General features: G+C 35.4%; 1 protein-coding gene across 1 annotated transcript in view; it reads right to left on the minus strand.

Moving 5' to 3' along the window:
• Positions 1 to 18629, minus strand: part of ATP11B (ATPase phospholipid transporting 11B (putative)) — a 140787-nt gene that overhangs the window by 57300 nt on the left and 64858 nt on the right. The window contains exons 10-14 of the mRNA XM_025377365.1: positions 10571 to 10721; positions 9253 to 9450; positions 2447 to 2689; positions 1762 to 1937; positions 762 to 830 (exon numbers count right to left, since the gene is read on the minus strand). Coding sequence (XP_025233150.1) covers positions 762 to 830; positions 1762 to 1937; positions 2447 to 2689; positions 9253 to 9450; positions 10571 to 10721 — 837 coding nt within the window. The remainder of the gene's footprint in view (positions 1 to 761; positions 831 to 1761; positions 1938 to 2446; positions 2690 to 9252; positions 9451 to 10570; positions 10722 to 18629) is intronic.

Consider the following 18629-nt stretch of genomic DNA (forward strand, 5'->3'; position numbering starts at 1 on the left):
CTTCATGTTTGAAAGATAAAAATCACAGGAAAGTTTTCTTTATTCACTGAGTAGAAACCTACAAAACTCATTACCCAGGAGCATCTAAAAATAAACATACAAGTAAATTCAAGAATCATTAAGCTAAAATATAGATGAAATATTCAAAGCAGACTATTGTTATAACTATGATGAGATACAATATAATGTTAACATCATTCTAGAGCAGAGTTCAGTAACTTTTTCTGTAAAGGGCCAGAGAGTAAATATTTCAGGCTTTGCGGCCATATATGGTCTCTGTTGCATATTTTACCTCTTTTTAAAACAACCCTTTAAAAATGTAATGTGGGCCAGGCGCGGTGGATCATGCCTGTAATCGCAGCACTTTCGGTGGCCAAGGTAGGTGGATCTCTTGAGGCTAGGAGTTCCAGACCATACTGGTCAACATTTCCACTAAAAATACAAAAATTAGCCAGGCATAGTGGTGCATGCCTGTAATCCCAGCTACTTGGAAGGCTGAGGCACAAGCATCACTTGAACCTGGGAGATGGAGGCTGCAGTGAGCCAAGATCGTGCCACTGCACTCCAGCCTGGGTGACAGAGCAAGATTCTGTCACAAAAACAAACAAACAAACAAACAAACAAAAAAAGCAATGTGATTTGTGGGCTGTAGAAAAACAGAAAATAGGCCAGATTTGCCCTGTGAGCCACAGTTTACTGATCCCTATTCTATACTATATACACTTAACACAGAGAACATTCTAATATATTTAAAAAATTACCGTTCCAGTTTTCCAAGTGTTTTAACTTCCATAGTTTCTTCAGAATTGCCGATAAACACAATACCAATCCTGGACATTATAAGGATAAAAAAGTGAGACTTAAGAAATAATACTGCACATTTCACAATGTCACTATAGCTTAACTTGAATAAAAACATTTAAAATCAAAGTTTAAAATGCATTTAAAAATATTTCCTTTTAATATCACTACTTTGGTGCCAGGAGTGGTGGCTCATGCCTGTTATCCCAGTACTTTGGGAGGCCAAAGCGGGTTGATCACCTGAGTTTAGGAACTCAAGACCAGTCTGGCTAACATGGTGAAACCCAATCTCTACTAAAAATACAAAAATTAGCCAGGTGTGGTGCCCTGTGACTGTAGTCTCAGCTACTCAGGAGTCTGAGTCAGGAGAATGGCTTGAATCCCAGAGGCTGCACTGAGCTGAGATCATGCCACTGCACTCCAGCCTGGGTGACAGAGTGAGATTCCATCTCAAAAAAATATATATATATACACACACACACACAGACACACACACATTTATATATATTATATATACATTTATATATTATATATATTCACATTTATATATTATATATTCACATTTATATGTATTATATATTCTTATATTCTTTTATATATATAAAAGAATATATATACACATACACACATATATACTTTTAAGGACTAGAAGGATTAGAAGGATCAGAGTAGATGTAGTACAACATATACACAAGCATTTTTCATAAATTCTATTACACAGATTTTTATAGTAATCAGACTTTCAAAGAGATCTTAAAAAAAAGAATGCAAGCTTGATAATAAAATGACTTCAAATTGTCATTTAAAATTTAAATTGTACTTCTATTTTTATGTATTTATATGAATTCTGACAACTTAAAATGATGAATTTATGTTTGAAAAATTTAAATTATGATTCTAATATTGTTGCATTTATTTGAATGGTGTTTTTCCGAAGATCTGGAAATCAGACTAAATTACCTTGCAGCAGCTTCTACTAGTGCCTTTTCATCTGGTGAAGATGCATAGTACTCCAACTGCGAGGGTGCCAGGTTGGATTGCCAGGGACCATCACCAATACAGTCAGTCTGAACATTGCTAATCTGTACAGTGTGACAGAGACTGACTGCTTTAAAGAAGAGATCATGTTCTTTAATCTGTAAAAATGTAATTCATATTCATGATAAAAATATCATTTCCACATACCATTTAGGAAACCAGAGGCAAAATTCTAAGATCTAGAACAAGAGTGCTACAACCTTGATTGCCTGAATAATAGTTGGTTGTTTCTGCCTTCAAAAAGTAAAATGTCACATTTGCTTAGGACCCTTCGACATGTGAGCATCTTTTTAGGAGGTACAACCAAATTGCAAGTAGAGGGGAACACTTTTTTATAGAAGAAGTGAGGTCTCAAAAAGTATTAAATAAGTTTAAGCTCTATTTTTCAAAGAAAGTCTTCTTCACTTCAAGGCAGTAAGGGCTTTTCTTAACTATGTTCCATTTAAATACTCAAAGAGCTAAGGCAGACAAGTTAAACTGTCTGATATGAATTTCAAATATATATTCCTTGCTCTACTGACACAAACTTTTTTTCCTGCAACTCATCAACTACTGCAGAGAATTATTTCATATGAAACCCTTATTTATTAATTTAAAAATTACTTACCAGTTCAGTTTCATTTTCAGGACTGGTTCTGAAAGAGGAACTGGTTGTAAGATGGGATAAGTTGTTAAGATGGGATAAACTACTAAGATAAGATAAGTTTCCTTCTGAAGAGTCTGGGGTTGGTCCTTCGGGTACAAGTCTACCATTGATTTCTTGGTATTTCATGCCATTAATTGAACATTCCCGAAACTGCATCTCATTTTCTGTCAGTGTACCAGTTTTATCTGTAAACACGTACTCTACCTATAGAGACAGCGAACAAAAGAAAATAAACCTTTGTGTTCACGGACCTATGTTAAGCAAGAAAAAAATCTCTGTCCTTGCTCTCCTGAAGTCAAGTTTATCTATTAATATTGATATATGGATGCTGAGATTCTTATAATCCAAGCACAATTTAAAAAAAAAGATGACAAGGAAAGAAAACAGGGTAACACAAAATAGTTTAAAGCTACATAGATTTTGAAGTTTGTGGCATTTTTATGTACATGTTTATCTCTAGAATTGACGAGAATTTGGTATTAATGCTTCTTTTCTGTTTCTTGGCTAAGGTATTTTAAGTAGTAGGACTCAAGAATTATCTCTAAAGCAAGGCAGAAAGGATGCTTAATAACAAAGAATGTGAAAGGGTATCTGGGTGAGGAGAAATAGTGCAGGGCTGGGAATAGGAATACACAATGATAGCGACTGCAATACAAGAAGGTAGAGGTGTGAATTGTCTAAAACAGAGAGAAGTTGAAACTGAGGACAGAAAACAAATTTAGTGAAAAAAATGAATGTGTAAAATAAAAAAATATTTTTAAAAAAGCAAGTAAGACAAATTATTTCATTACTTTTGGAGGCTAATTCCAGAAAAATTACTTTAAAAGAAGGTACGTCCATGACAAAAGAAGGATGTAATAGTCAAGTCTTGATCCAACTAGGATCATCATGAAAATTTGATTATTGCAATAATGACTTGAGAAAGAAGTCCTTTAAAAAGGGATGTAGAAATCACAAGAAAAGAAACAAGCTACAGACCAACATCCCTTATAAAGAGATGCAAATCAAATCCAGAAACATATAAAAAGGGTTATATACTACAAATATGTGGGATTTATCCCAGAATTGCAAGATTGATTCAACATTTTAAAAAATTAACGTAATCCATCATATTAATAAAATGGTACCTGGCCTTCATTTTATTAATAAAATAACCACCAAAATAGGTGCAGAAAAAAGCATTTGATAAAAATCCAATACCCTTCATGATAAAGGCATTCAACAAACTGGAATAAAAAGGAACTTCCTCAGCCTGATAAAGGGTATCTATAAAAAACTCACAGCTAACATCATACTTTAGGGAGAGAGACTGCATGCTGTCTTCCTAAGATCAGGAATAAGACTGCTTTTGTCACTCTTACTCAACATTGTACTTAAGGTTTTAGCCATGACAATTAGGCAAGAAAAGGGAAATAAAAGTTAACATGATTGGAAAACTATCTCCATTTGCACATATGAATTTGTATATAGAAAATTCTAAAATATCCACTAAAAAAAATAGAATACATAAGTTCAGCAAAATTTCAGGATAAAAAGATCAATATCCAAAAAGAAAGGCAGAGATAAATTTGGCAGAAAATTACTTTAGGTAAGTTAAATAACTTACCTGAAGTCAAAAAGCAAATAAATGGTGAAACTGGAAATAAGAGCTAGAATACCTTATCTTTACTATTTGATATTAAATGTTGCCCAGTATCTATAGCAATGTTGAGTTGGAAGTTAAAGGTAGATATAAAGACCCCATGCAAGTTAATTAAAAAACACCCACAAGTGTAGATTAGAAAGAATGAGGGATGAGTTATAAAGAAAATATATAAGATACATTAGCAGTCAAACAGAAATAATACTCCACAGGTTACTAGATACTAGAATACAGACTGACCTATCAGTCATGGAAGATTCCTTAGAAAAAAGATTAGATGGTAGGGATGGATAAAATAACTTAATTTTGATTAAAAAAATATATATATATATATATAAAATCAAGAAGTTTAATCTTTTAACTTTGGTGATAAATAGGTCACCACTGTAAACCTTCCTAAGCGTTGTTTTTTGGATAATATGGAAATGAAAGAGCATAGAAGAGTATGAAATAAAGTAGATTTCATTGGTATAAAGACAAAATACGAATAGAGGCAATACACATACATGAAATACTTGTAGTTTCAAAAGCAAAAAGAGAGGCTGAGAAAATCAGTAATTAAAGAAATAATCACCAGAAGCTTCTTAAAGACAAAGCAGGCCGGGTGTGGTGGCTCACACCTGTAATCCCAGCACTTTGGGAGGTCGAGGCAGGCGGATCACCTGAGGTCAGGAGTTTGAGACCAGCCTGGCCAAATGGCAAAACCCTGTCTCTACTAAAAATACAAAAATTAGCCAGGCATGGTGGCAAGCGCCTATAATCCCAGCTAGTTGGGAGGCTAAGGCGAGAGAATCGCTTGAACCTGGAAGGTGGTGGTTGCAGTGAGCCGAGATTCTGGGTGACAGAGGAAGACTCCGTCTCAAAAACAAAAACAAAAACAAACAAACAAACAAAAAAGACAAAGCAGACATGAGTATGCCTACACAATGTGGAGTTCCAGAAAAACAAAAATTCTATCATGAAGGAAAAAGGAGGTGAAGAGAGTTGAGAAAGAAAGGTCAAAGGTAGATTGGAAAAAATTTATTCAGAAAAGTAAAAATGGGCCTTTAGGCCTTAAATATATAATACATAATTAAAGAAATGTGACATTAATTAATATTTAACATAAACTATTAAGGCCTCCTAAATGTTACTAAAAATAAATGCATCAACTTGTGGTTAAATATGATAGGTTGAGCACATTTAATTACCTCTGGTTCTCTTAAAACTTCACCATGAGGATAAAAAAATAGAAAAAGAACAAAAAAATGGTAAAAAAGTCAACATGAGAGGGAAGATTGACACAAGTCTGGAAGATGGAAAAGGAGATGAATGAGTGGTAACTGATTTACCAGAATTAAGAATCTGAAACCCGGCCGGGCGCGGTGGCTCAAGCCTGTAATCCCAGCACTTTGGGAGGCCGAGGCGGGCGGATCACGAGGTCAGGAGATCGAGACCATCCTGGCTAACATGGTGAAACCCCGTCTCTACTAAAAATACAAAAAAAAAAAACTAGCCGGGCGTGGTGGCGGGCGCCTGTAGTCCCAGCTACTCGGAGGCTGAGGCAGGAGAATGGCCTGAACCTGGGAGGCGGAGCTTGCAGTGAGCCGAGATCGCGCCACTGCACTCCAGCCTGGGTGACACAGCGCGAGACTCCGTCTCAAAAAAAAAAAAAAAAAAAAAAAGAATCTGAAACCCAAGCGATGAGGAAACCCATTCTCAGAAACTCTCAGGAAGTAGACCTACCAGCTAACCCTGAATGTGGGAGTACAGGATGAGGCTGAAAATACAGGCTATCAGGAGTAGTTTAATTCTGAAATCTCTTTAAAAGTTGCAAACTTCAAAATGCCCCTCATTTATTGGAGTAACAGCTGGAAGGCTAGTAGGCTGAACCAGACAGAATCTGGTCTCCGCAGACAGCTGAACACAGAAGTAAGGCAGCACACTAAAAACAGATTTCCAGTGGCCAATTCCAGCAGTCATAAGCAGCAGAAATATTACCTGCTGGGCCTGTCAGCCCATTACCTTAAGGTGTGGCCCACTGAATCAATAGCTTCTGATAAGCATATTAGTGGTTTTTTTTTTTTTTTTAATAGACAGGGTTTCACTCTTGTTGCCCAGGCTGGAGCGCAGTGGCACAATCTTGGCTCATTGCAACCTCCATCTCCTGGGCTCAAGTGATTCTCCTACCTTACCCTCCCAGGTAGCTGGAACCATAGGCACACACCACTGCACCCGGCTAATTTTTGTATTCCAGCTAATTTTTTATTTTTTGTAGAGATGGGGTTTTGCCATGTTCTCCAAGCTGGTCTTGAACTCCTGGGCTCAACTAATCCACCCCCCTTGGCCTCCCAAAGTGCTGGGATCCCAGCCTTTCGTTTTTGTTTGTTTGTTTGTTTGTTTATTTATTTTTGAGACAGGGTCTCATTCTGTTGCCCAGGCTGGAATGCAGTGGTGTGATCACGGCTCACTGCAGCCTCGACTTCCTAGGCTCAAGTCATCCTCTCACCTCAGCCTCCCGGACAGGGTCTCATTCTGTTGCCCAGGCTGGAGTGCAGTGGTGTGATCACGGCTCACTGCAGCCTCGACTTCCTGGGCTCAAGTCATCCTCTCACCTCAGCCTCCTGGACAGAGCACTTTTACACTTGAAATGATAGCCAAAGATTAGCATCCATTTGAGGATCACTCCTTACATAAAAGGTAGAATCTGAAACAAATTATAATCAGTTCTGCTGTAACACTGTCTTGAAAAACACAAATTTATCCCGATGCAACTGATAAAATGAGGGACAATTTAAGCGTAATCAAAACTTTGCTCAAATTTTGCCCAAACCTCAGTTACTAGCTATGTCAGTTCACCACGTGTTATGAGTCACACTCATCCACGTCTGGTATTACAACCTTCCCTCTGATTTCAGATAACCTTCCTTCTAACACTTCACAGTAACACATAAGCTGCAACCCTTCTGATGCCTATCTTCCACAGGCAAACTTCAGGTCTTTTCCAGATAAGTGCCATATTTATTGCAGTATTTGCGTATTCATGAACAATTTGGCAAGCGCTGCTTTTATCAGGTTCCTATCTTTTAAAAAATGTATTATTAGGCTGGGTGCAGTGGCTCACGCCTGTAATCCCAGCACTTTGGGAGGCTGAGGTGGGAGGATCACCTGAGGTTGGGAGTTCGAGACCAGCCTGACCAATATGGAGAAACCACGTCTCTACTAAAAATACAAAATTAGCCGGGTGTGGTGGCGCATGCCAGTAATCCTAGCTACTCGGGAGGCTGAGGCAGGAGAATCGCTTGAACCTGGGAGGTAGAGGTTGTGGTGAGCCGAGATTATGCCACTGCACTCCAGCCTGGGCCACAAGAGTGAAACTCCATCTCAAAAAAAAAAAAAAAAAAGTACTATTAATGTTTTTGTGTTCTACCCCAATCCCATTCTCTCATAAACCCTGTGGCTTTAACTAATCAATTTTGCATTATGCAGTGAATTTTAGGAATGCATATATCACATTATAGCAGAACTCACTGTTCTGGAAAATGCACTACAAGCAAAGATAATACAGGGGGCAGAAGAAGACTTCAATTGACTGTCATTAATATACTAGGGGAGGTACAAGAATAGATTGTGTTCAAGGAATGGGATAAGAGGCAATTTTAAAAAACTATCCAGAGAATACCAAAATATTAGAAATTAAAAATACTATAGCAGAAATAAATTTAAAGATACTGAAAAGATAAACCAGAGGCATTCTACCAGAAAGTAGAATTATAAAAACAAATAAAAACTGAAAATTGAAGAGAATTAAAGGGTCAATATAAGTGGTATGACATGCAAATAGTTAAGTTTCAAAACAAGGGAAACACAGAAAGACATGTTATCAAAAAAAAAAAAAAAAAAGAAAGAAAATTTCCTAGAATTGAAGGACATGTGTTTCTAGGCTGAAAAGACTCACAGAGTTAACTGCCAATGAAACAAAACATAAAAAAGGAAAAACCAACACCAAGGTACACCATCATGAATTTCACAACTATTGCATAAGGAGATCCTAAAGCTTCCAGAGACAAAACAACAGATCATACATAAATAATTGGGAATCAGAACGGAACTGGATTTCTCTAACAGCAATACTGGAGGCTAGAAAACAATAAAATCCCTTAAAATTTCTGAAGATTTCAATCTGGAATGCAATACCAGCTAAATTATTAATCAAGTGTGAAAAGAGAATAAAGATATTTTCAGGTATGTCAAGTTTAAAAACATTTTCCTCTCATACATCCTTTCTCAGGAAGTTGTTAGAAGATATACAGCACCAAAAGACAATTCCACAGGTAGGAAGCACATGGGATGCAAGAAAGAGGAGATCCAAAACAGGAGAGAGGTAAAGGAATTTCCAGGGTGATGGTAAAGGGAAGTCCAGAGTGACAGCTGAGAAGCAAGCCCAGAAAGAATAAAAGAATAATCCAATTGAAGCAGAAAGGTGGAAGCCTCCAAAAACACTGTCACCAAAAAAAAAAAAAAAAAAAAAAAAAGAAAAAAAAGGAAGGCAGGGAGGAAGAAAGGAACTCCTAGATTACCTGATATGTTTGAATATGTAGACAGATGCTGCACATATTATCAGAGACTTGTTTGTAGCATATGGAAATTAAGGAAATGAAAAAACAGAGCAATTAACTCTTGGGAAAACAAAATATATAAGAAGGGAAATGTAATTATGGTATTATAGAACACACCTATAGAACTGAGAATTAGTGAACAACATTAAAACAATCATAATAATGTTAATAAAAATATTTATTAAATCCCAAATTGTGATATGATAATATTAGGGGGCTATGGAGAAGCAAAGTGGTTATGTGTCTGGGTATGTGTGTGTGAAGAGTAGTGTAAGAGCTATGTCTTTATATTCCATAGTAGATAATGTCTAAAACTCAAGAATAAGAAAGAATATCAAATAGAAATATAGTGGTAAATAACAAAAGAAACAACTTAGGGTTTAAAAACTGGGAACAGCTAGGAGTGGAGCAAAGGAGTGTTGTTTTAGGTATAAGCGTCATAATATCTTGTTAAATTAATCTTTGCACATGTATTACTTTGATAACAATAACAAATTAGAGAAACAAAATATTAGGATCATTTTCACCTGTCCAAGCTCTTCGTTCAGATCGGAAGTATTGACTTGAGCTTTCTGATCTGATTCTTCATGATACAGATCAAGATCCCAGCCAATAAAAAATGATCCAAGAAATTTCTGCATTTCAACTGTCACATATAATGAAATTGGAATGATGAAATTGTAGAGAACCAAAAAAGCAAGGAAGTCTGAAATAAATCTCAGAATCTAGAAAAAAGGAAATAATTGTTTGATAAGAAAAAATACACTAGAATTTCTTCAGTATTATTGATGAAAATTACCAGAAAGTTTCATGTCTACATAGACTATCAACTATATTCTGAGGTAAATAGTCTCATGAATTGAAATCCATTTATTGAATTGTCTAACATTACATTTCCTCTGGTTATTGTATTGCTCATTAGAATCTTGATGAAGTAAATGATGAAAAGGTTAAATTCAAATAAGTTAATTTGTTACTTTCAGAAGCTAACAAAAAGCCTGGTATGACTGAAACTACCTTTGGCAAAATTATAATATCTGGAGTGTACTTATCCCATTCTACTATTACCCTTCAAAATCAGATAACTACTAAAAGTTGAGTGTAACTTTACAGAGTTATAAAATAATTGTGAGGCTAAAAGTGCTAGAAATTAAAACTCTTAAGTACAGATTACATAGGAATAGCCTATTTTAATGGCTTTAGTGGTTTCATATTTCAACATGCATTTGTGAAAGGAAATGTACCTAATTGTGAATGATATTAAAAATATGACCCTGTGATTATTTGCTTTATAGTCTCTTGAGATCCAAATTTGTCTTCCAATACATAGATTTTAATCTAAAGTGAAATTTGGAGAACAATTATTTACCAAAATTATAGGTTAAATTCTCTTGGTAGTCCATGTTTAATCAATTTAAAACATACGACATAATTTGTATATTAGTTCATATTAAGACTGATAATAAGCATCCTTGAATTATTAAGACAAAATGAAAAATACATCCACTCTTTGATTCATTTATAAGACATAGTAAATGGAAGAGAAAACTGAGTTTGTAGTATTATTAATGTGAAATGCAAAGATAGACGGATTTAAAATTTTGTGACCTCTTTGAACTATTCAAGTCAAGCCATAGGGAATACAACTTTTTATGCCGTAAACTACAAAAAGCTATCAGTACAAACACGCTGGCTTCTCTGCATCTGCAATGCCATTTTTGTCACCCTTCAGTACCAACGATTTTAGGATTATAGTGGTCTCTCCTATCAGAAGTCGCTACCAAAGCACTAACTGTGCCAAATAATAGTTTCCTTTATGACACAGTCAATAACACCATAAAATACCTTACTGCTATTTCTTTGATGTTCTGTTTTTTGGTTATACCAAGGTTCATCCCATTTTTCTTCAGTTTGCCATGTATACTTCAAGATAGTGCTGATGACAGCTTCAGATATAAGAATTACTAGATAAATTATCAAAAATGTATTCATTGACCTAAAGGAAGAAAAGAGAATATAAAACATACAAATCATTTATTACTACATTCATTTGCTTGAAAATTAGTACTTGTATTAGAGAGGATATTAAAACACAGAAGGTACTACTGTAGCTATTTCAAAACACACAGTTTTTGTTTTCAAGAAATAACCATTAAATAGAATTTATTTATTAGCAATAAAAGAACCAATACACACAGGTTACAAGCCTATTTAATATAGCCATGTTACCATTCAGAATGCTTATAGTAAGTGACAGTTTTAAGTCAGTTATTTTTGCCATAAGTAATTATTCTAAGTTTTTTTTTTTTTCACATTTTCAGCACCCATCTTAAGTGTAATAGCTAAAAATAACATTTGTATAGCATTAAAATTTTATAAAATGTTTGTCACATCTACTACCTTACCTAATCTACATGAAAACCCTTAAAGGGGAAATTATTACACACTTTTAACTGACAAAGACCAAAGCCCAAAAATAATTCTGTAAATTTCCCCAAATCACACAAGTCAGGAATTGACTTCATAATCCCTCTTCTCTTTACTAGGTAAGCCTAATGTCACATGTCTTTGATTTTAAGTTTAAAAACATATATTATTAATACAATTAAAGGAAGTCATCATTGTAAATGCAAGTGTATACAAAACAAGCGATGTTATAATGAACTGTCACATCCAACAGATATTGAGGGAAAATGCAAATCACAAGCTTTGTAAAACCCTTAAAAGATTGAAAAATGCCTGAATTCTGATTTTTCTCCCTAGGCCTTCCATAATTTAACCTAATCTTACCTATGGAATAAGTTGATTCCACCATGTTCCAATGTAAACTCTATATATTCTGCAGTGACAGTAAATAAGGAACATAAGAAAGGAACTGGCTTTTGTTTGGTTATTATGTGTCAGGCATAGTATTCAGCACTTCACCTACAGTACTGCTAGCACTTTTATACATGAGAACACTCGGATCAAGAGAAGAAAAAAACTGGTCCAAAGCCCCACAGAGCTAGTAAGGAAAGGATATGCCATTCAAATCTACATCTGTATGACTCTAAATTTTGACCTCTTTTCACTAAACTAGTCATGTCTCCTTGTGGCAACAAAATGCCTGGTTTATTTCCATCTTTCTTTGCTCATGTCTATCCTCATCAGACATATTCTCCTTTTTCCTGACATTATTAACCTATTTTTCAAAATTTAACTCAAAATCCATCTCCTTCCTAAAGTCTATCCTAATTACATTGGTTTACATTCAACTTCCCCTTATTTAAATTTAAAACTAGTACCACAGACCCTATTACCTAATTTTTTTACTGTGTATTAAACTTTCAACTTGATTGAAATCCCCAAAAAGAGATTGAATTATATCTCAGAAAACCTACTACAGCAACAGATACGCAAAAAAGCTGAATAAAGATTTCTAGGACATTGGGCTGTTGCCAGTTTTTTGCTGTAACAAATAAAGTGGCTATGAACATTTCTGCTTGAGTTTTTGTGACAGCATAAAATTCATTTATCTGAGTTAAATGCCCAAGAGTGCAACAGCTGGGTCATATGGTCAACACATTTAGTTTTATAAGAAACTTCCAAACTACCTTCCAGAGTGGGTTTACTATTTTTAATTCCCACCAACAACATAGAAGAGATTCAGTCTCTCCACCTCCTAGCCATTTAGTATTATCACTATTTTTATTTTAACTATTCTAATGGGTGGTGATATCCCAATGTGGTTCTAATTTGCTTTTCTCAAATAGGTAATGATGCTGAGTATCTTTTCATGTGCTTGTCATCTGCAGCTTTTCTCTGGTGAAATATGTATTATGTATTTGGTGAAATATGAAATATGTCTTTTGCTCATTTTCTAATTGGATCACTGAATTACTGTTGAGTTTCAGAGCTCTTTATGTTTCCAAACGTAAAGCCTCTGAAAGATTTGTGGTTTGCAAATATTTTTCCCCAGTCTGTAGCTTGTCTTTTCATCCTTTTAAGAGGGTTTTTCACAGCACCAAAGTGTTTAACTTTGATTAACTACAACTTATTAATTTTTTTGACTGAGGAATTACACTTTCAGTGTCATGTCTTCTAGCTCTTTGTCTAACACTAGGTCCTGAAGATTCTGTTTTCTTCTAAAAGTTTTATAGCTTAATGTTTTACATTAAATCTATGCTTCAGTTGAATTAATTTTTACACATAGTGGGGGTTTGGGTTTGTTTTGCTATGGATATCCAATTGTTCTAGCACCATTTGTTGAAAAAGATTATCCTTCCTCTATTGTATTGCTTTTGTGTTGTTGCCAAAAATCAACTGGGCCTATTTGTGTTGGTCTGTTTCTGGGGTTCTCTATTGTGTAACACTGATCTATGTACCTATTCTTTCACCAACACCAAATTGTCTTGATTACTGTCGCTTATATAGTAAGACTTAACATCAATAGCAACTCTTCCCACTTTTTCATTTTCAAAACTGTTCCTTTGCTTTTCTATCTAAATTTCTGAATAAATTTTCTACTTCTACAAAAAAACTTGCTGAGATTTTTATAGAAATTGCATTATACCTATTAATCAATTTGGGATAACTGGCATCTTTACTGAGTCTTTCAACCCATGAACATGATATATTGTTCCATTTATTTAGATCTTTGATTTCTTTCCTCAGTGTTTTGTGATTTTCAGCATAAAGATTTGTATGTATTTTGTTAGATGTGTACCTAGGTTGTTCTTTCTTTGGGGAGCAACTGTAAATGGCATTGTGGTTTAAATGTTAATTTCCCTTTGCCACTGATGTTTCTGTTCTAATGTAAGTATTTAGTGCTAGAAATGCCTATACTGCTTCAGCTGTATCCCACAAATTTTGATATACTGTATTTTCACTGATATCCAAGTATTTTTTAAAATTTTCTTTAAGATTTCTTCTTTGACCCTTGGATTATTTAGAAGAGTTCCAGATGTTTCAAATCTTTACCAGTACTGGGAACATTTAGTCTTTTCAATTTTTACCATTCTAGTAAGTCATGCATTTGTATCTCCTTGTAGTTTTGATTTGCATTTCTCTCATGAGCAATGATGCTGTATACTTCTTTATGTGCTTATTGGCCATTTAAGTGTCTACCTTCCACCTTTTCCCCATTTTTAAAATTGGCTTCTCTTTTCATTGTCGATTTGTAGGCAGCTTTTTGTGTATGTGTGTTTGTGTGTGTGTGTACACAAATGACGTATGTATCATTATATACTCAGGATACAAGTCTTTGGTCAGATATGTTTTCAAATATTGTCTCCCAGTTCGTAATGTGCAGGTTCATTTCTTTAAATGTTTAGCCTGATGAGCAGAAGTTTTTAATTTTGAGAAAGTCTAATTTATCAATTTTTTATTATATTTGTTGTATCCTAAGAAATCTTTACCTACTCTAAGTCATAAAGATATCTTTCTAAGTTTTCTTCTAAAAGTGTTTTTTGTTTTGTTTTGTTGTTTTAGACGGAGTTTTGCTCTTGTTGCCCAGGCTGGAGTGCAATGGCATGATCTCGGCTCACCATAACCTCTGACTCCAGGGTTCAAGTGATTCTCCTGCCTCAGCCTACCAAGTATCTGGGATTACAAGCATTCGCCACCATGCCCAGCTAATTTTTGCATTTTTAGTACAGACAGGGTTTCTCCATGTTGGTCAGGATGGTCTCGAACTCCCGACCTCAGGTGATCTGCCTGTCTCGGCCTCCCAAAGTGCTGGGATTACTGGCCTGAGCCACCATGCCCGGCTCTTCTAAAAGTTTTATAATTTTAGCTTTTATATTTAGGTCTATGACTCATTTTCAAAACTTTTTGGAGTACAGCATAAGGTAGAAGCTAAGTTTCATGTTTTTCTCATTTGAATATCCAACTGCTGCATCATTTGTAGAAAATACTAACTTTTTTATTGAATTGACTTGTTGCTTGGTTGAAAATCAACAAACCCACACATGAATGGTCTACTTCTCAACTCTCTATTTTATTCTATGTTAATACCACACTGTAATTACTGTAGCTTTATATTAAGTATTAAATCAGGTAAGGTAAATCTTTTAGCTTTCTTAAAGAGACTGTTTTTGCTGTGCATCTGAATATGCATTTTGGCTATTGCATTTCAATATACACTTTAGTATTACCTTGTCAATTACTACAAAAAGATTGCTGTGATTTTGAGACTAAGGGAATCTATACAGTAATTGATAGCTTAACAATACTGAGCTTGACAATCTATTAATGTGATTTCTCCATTTATTTAGGTCTTAATTTCTCTTGCCACATTTTGTAATTTTCATTATAGAAATCTTGCACAAGTTTAAAAAAAAAAACTTATTCCTAAATATATTATGCTTTTTGACACTACTATAAAAATAACTTTTTAAAATTTCATTTTCTGTTTCTTACTATTATATAGATATAAAAATGATTTATCAGCCGGGCACACGGGCTCATGCCTGTAAACCCAGCACTTTGGGAGGCCGAGGCAGGCAGACCACGAGGTCAAGATATCAAGACTATCCTGGCAAACATGGTGAAACCCCATCTCTACTAAAAAATACAAAAATTAGCTGGGTGTTGTGGCACGCACCTGTAGTTCCAGCTACTCGGGAGGCTGAGGCAAGAGAACTGCTTGAACCCAGGAGGCGGAGGTTGCAGTGAGCCGAGATCACACCACTGCACTCCAGCCTAGTGACAGACCGAGACTCTGTCTCAAAAAAAAAAAAAAAAATTTCTCTTTATTTACCTTGTATTCTGAGACCAACTTGCTTATTATAGTTTTCTTGTTGAATACTTATGCCTGTTTATATGAAAAATCATGTGTCTTCCAGTAGGACTTTACTTTTTGCTTTCTAGTGCTTATGGTTTTTAAATTCTTTAACTTGTTGCACTGCATAAGGCTTCCAGAATAATGTTAAAAAGTAGTGAGACTGGATACTCTAGGTACAAGTCCTTTACAAGATATGTGCTTTGCAGACATTTTCTCTGATCTATGGCTTGTCTTTTTAAATTTTTTATTTTAGTTTCTGGCATCTTCATAACATAAACAGTGCCTTTTTAAGTGCATTTCGATGAAGTTTAAGCTGTCAATTTTCGTGGTTCCTTTTTCATACATTTCCCATCTAAGAAATCTTTACTTAACCCAAGGTCACAAAGATTTTCTCCCATGTTTTACATATTTAGTTATTATGCTTAGACCTTACACTTTGGGTTAGTTTTTGCGTATGTGGGAGACGGGTAAGGGTGAAGATTCAATTTTTGACATACAGACGTCCAGCTGTTCTAGCACCATGTGTTGAAAAGGCAGAGCTTTAGTGTGCAGACTTTTAAAAATAATAACTTAAAGCTATTTGACAGACTTATGGTTATTTAGACTTTATTTCATCCTGTGCCAATTTGGTAAGTTACCTGTGTTTTCAAAGAATCTGCCCATTTCACCTAAGTTGTAAAAGTCAGTGACATAAAGTTGTTCATAATAGTTCCTTATTATCCTTGGATATGTGTAGGCTCTATGGAGCTATCCCCTCTTTCATCCCTGACATTGGTAATTTTTTACTTTTCTTCTCTTATACCACTTCTCTTTTGCTTAATCAGTTAATCTCAGCAGGAATTTATCAACTTTATAGCTAGAAATTTCCCTCTAAGCTGCTGGGCTTTGCCTTGAGTCTGCAAATGTAGATACGTTGGGTTTAAATTACCATTCTATTTGAAGAAATTTAAATTTCCTTTGTGATTTCTCCTTTGACCCATGAGTCAGTTAAGAGAGTTGTTTTTTAATTTCAAAATATTTGCAGACTTTGTTATTGATTTTTAATCCAATTCCCTCATTGTCAAAGAACACACTTTGTATGATTTCAATCTTTTGGGATTTGTTCTATGGCACATCATATGATCTCTCTAGATGAACTTTCCACGTATAATTATGGAACTATTCTGGTTTTCAGTTTTCATAGGCTTACAATATACACAGTGTATCTTTTGATGTCAACCTATTTATATCTTTATATGTAAACTATATTTCTTCTAGGCAGCATGTAGTTGGGTCTGGCTCTTTTATCCAATCTGACAATCTCTGACTTCATTAGACTGTTTGATGCATTTACATTTCATGTAATTTTTGGTCAAATTTAGGACCACCATTTTGCTATTTGTTTTCTATTTGTGTCATTTGGTTTTCTGTTTCGCTGTTCTTCCTTTCTAGCTGTTTACGGTGTTTATCAAACATTTTAATATTCAGTTGCTCTAACTTACTACCTATAAATCCTTGCCTTATTGTTTTTAATGGAAGCTCCAGAGATGAGAATATGCATCTTCACCTTATTGTAATTTATTTATAGATGCTACTGTATTACTTCATGTAAAATGTAGGACCTTTGTAACAGTTCATTTACAGCCCCTCATCATCTTTTGTGCTCTGTTTATATAAGAGAAAAAGAAAGCTTAAAATTAATCATTTGAGTTCATCTGGCACCATAAGAAGTTAAAGAGGAACAATGAGACCCAACCTGAGAAGAAACAGAGGAAATTAAGAAGATGTGAGCTGAAGCCAATGGAAAAGAGAAAAAAAATACACAAAATTAAAGCCAAAAGTTGGTTCTTTGAAAAACATGAATAAAGTATCTTTTTTTATTTTTTGAGATGGAGTCTCGCTCTGTCACCCAGGCTGGAGTTCAGTGGTGCGATCTCGCCTCACTGTAACCTCAGCCTCCTGGGTTCAAGCAATTCTCCTGCCTCAGCCTCCCAAGCAGCTGGAACTACAGGCGCACACCACCACACCCAGCTAATTTTGCATATTTAGTAGAGACAGGGTTTTGCCATGTTGGCCAGGTTGGTCTTGAACTCCTGACCTCAAGTGATCCGCCCACCTCGGCCTCCCAAGGTGCTGGGATTACAGGTGTGTGCCATGAATGAAGTGTCTTTCTGTGCTTGCTTGCATCACTTAACATAATGATCTTCAGTTACATCCATGTTGCTGCTAATGACACGATTTCATTCTTCTTACGGCCAAACAGTATTCCATTGTGTAGGTATGTATACATTTTTTTATCCATCCATCTGCTGATGAACTGTTAGATTGAATCCTTTGTTATTATGAATAGTGCTGCAATAAACATGCAAGTGCAGATATTCCTTTGATATACTGATTTCTCTTCCTTTGGATAAAACCCAGTAGTGGGATTGTTGGACCATATGGTAATTATGTTTTTAGTTTTCGGAGACATCTCCAGACTGTTTTCCACAGTGGCTAGCCTAACTTACATGCCCACCAACACATATAAGAGTTTCCTTTTCTCCATATCCTTGCCAGCATCTATTGTTTATTTTTTTATTTTTGTCTTTTTAATAATAGCCATTCTGGCTGGCAAGATGACATCTCATCGTGGTTTTGATACACTTTTGTTTTTTGTTTTGTTTTTGAGATGGAGTCTCGCGCTCTGTTGCCCAGGCTGGAGTGCATGGCATGATCTCAGCTCACTGCAACCTCTGCCTCCTGGGTTCAAGCAATTCTCCTGCCTCAGCCTCCTGAGTAGTTGGGACTACAGGCACACGCCACCATACCTGGCTGATTTTTGTATTTTTAGTAGAGACAAAGTTTCACCATGTTGGCCAGGCTGGTCTTGAACTCCTGACCTCAAGTGATCCTCCTGTCTTGGTTTCCCAAAGTGCTGGGATTACAGGTATGAGCCACTGCACTGAGCCTTGAGTTGATTATTTCTTTGGTGAAAGACAGGGATCCAGTTTCATTCTTCTGCATGTAGCCATCCAATTTTCCTAGCACCACTTACTGAAGAAGATGTCCTTTCCCCAGTGTCCTCTGTTGTTTCTGATAAGAACCGGTTATCACTCATATTGTTATTCACTTACATGTGAGGCATTTCTCTTTGGCTCCTTGAAACATTTTCTTTTTCTC

This window comes from Theropithecus gelada, chromosome 2 (assembly GCF_003255815.1).
Source record: "Theropithecus gelada isolate Dixy chromosome 2, Tgel_1.0, whole genome shotgun sequence".
Taxonomy (NCBI): Eukaryota; Metazoa; Chordata; class Mammalia; order Primates; family Cercopithecidae; genus Theropithecus; species Theropithecus gelada.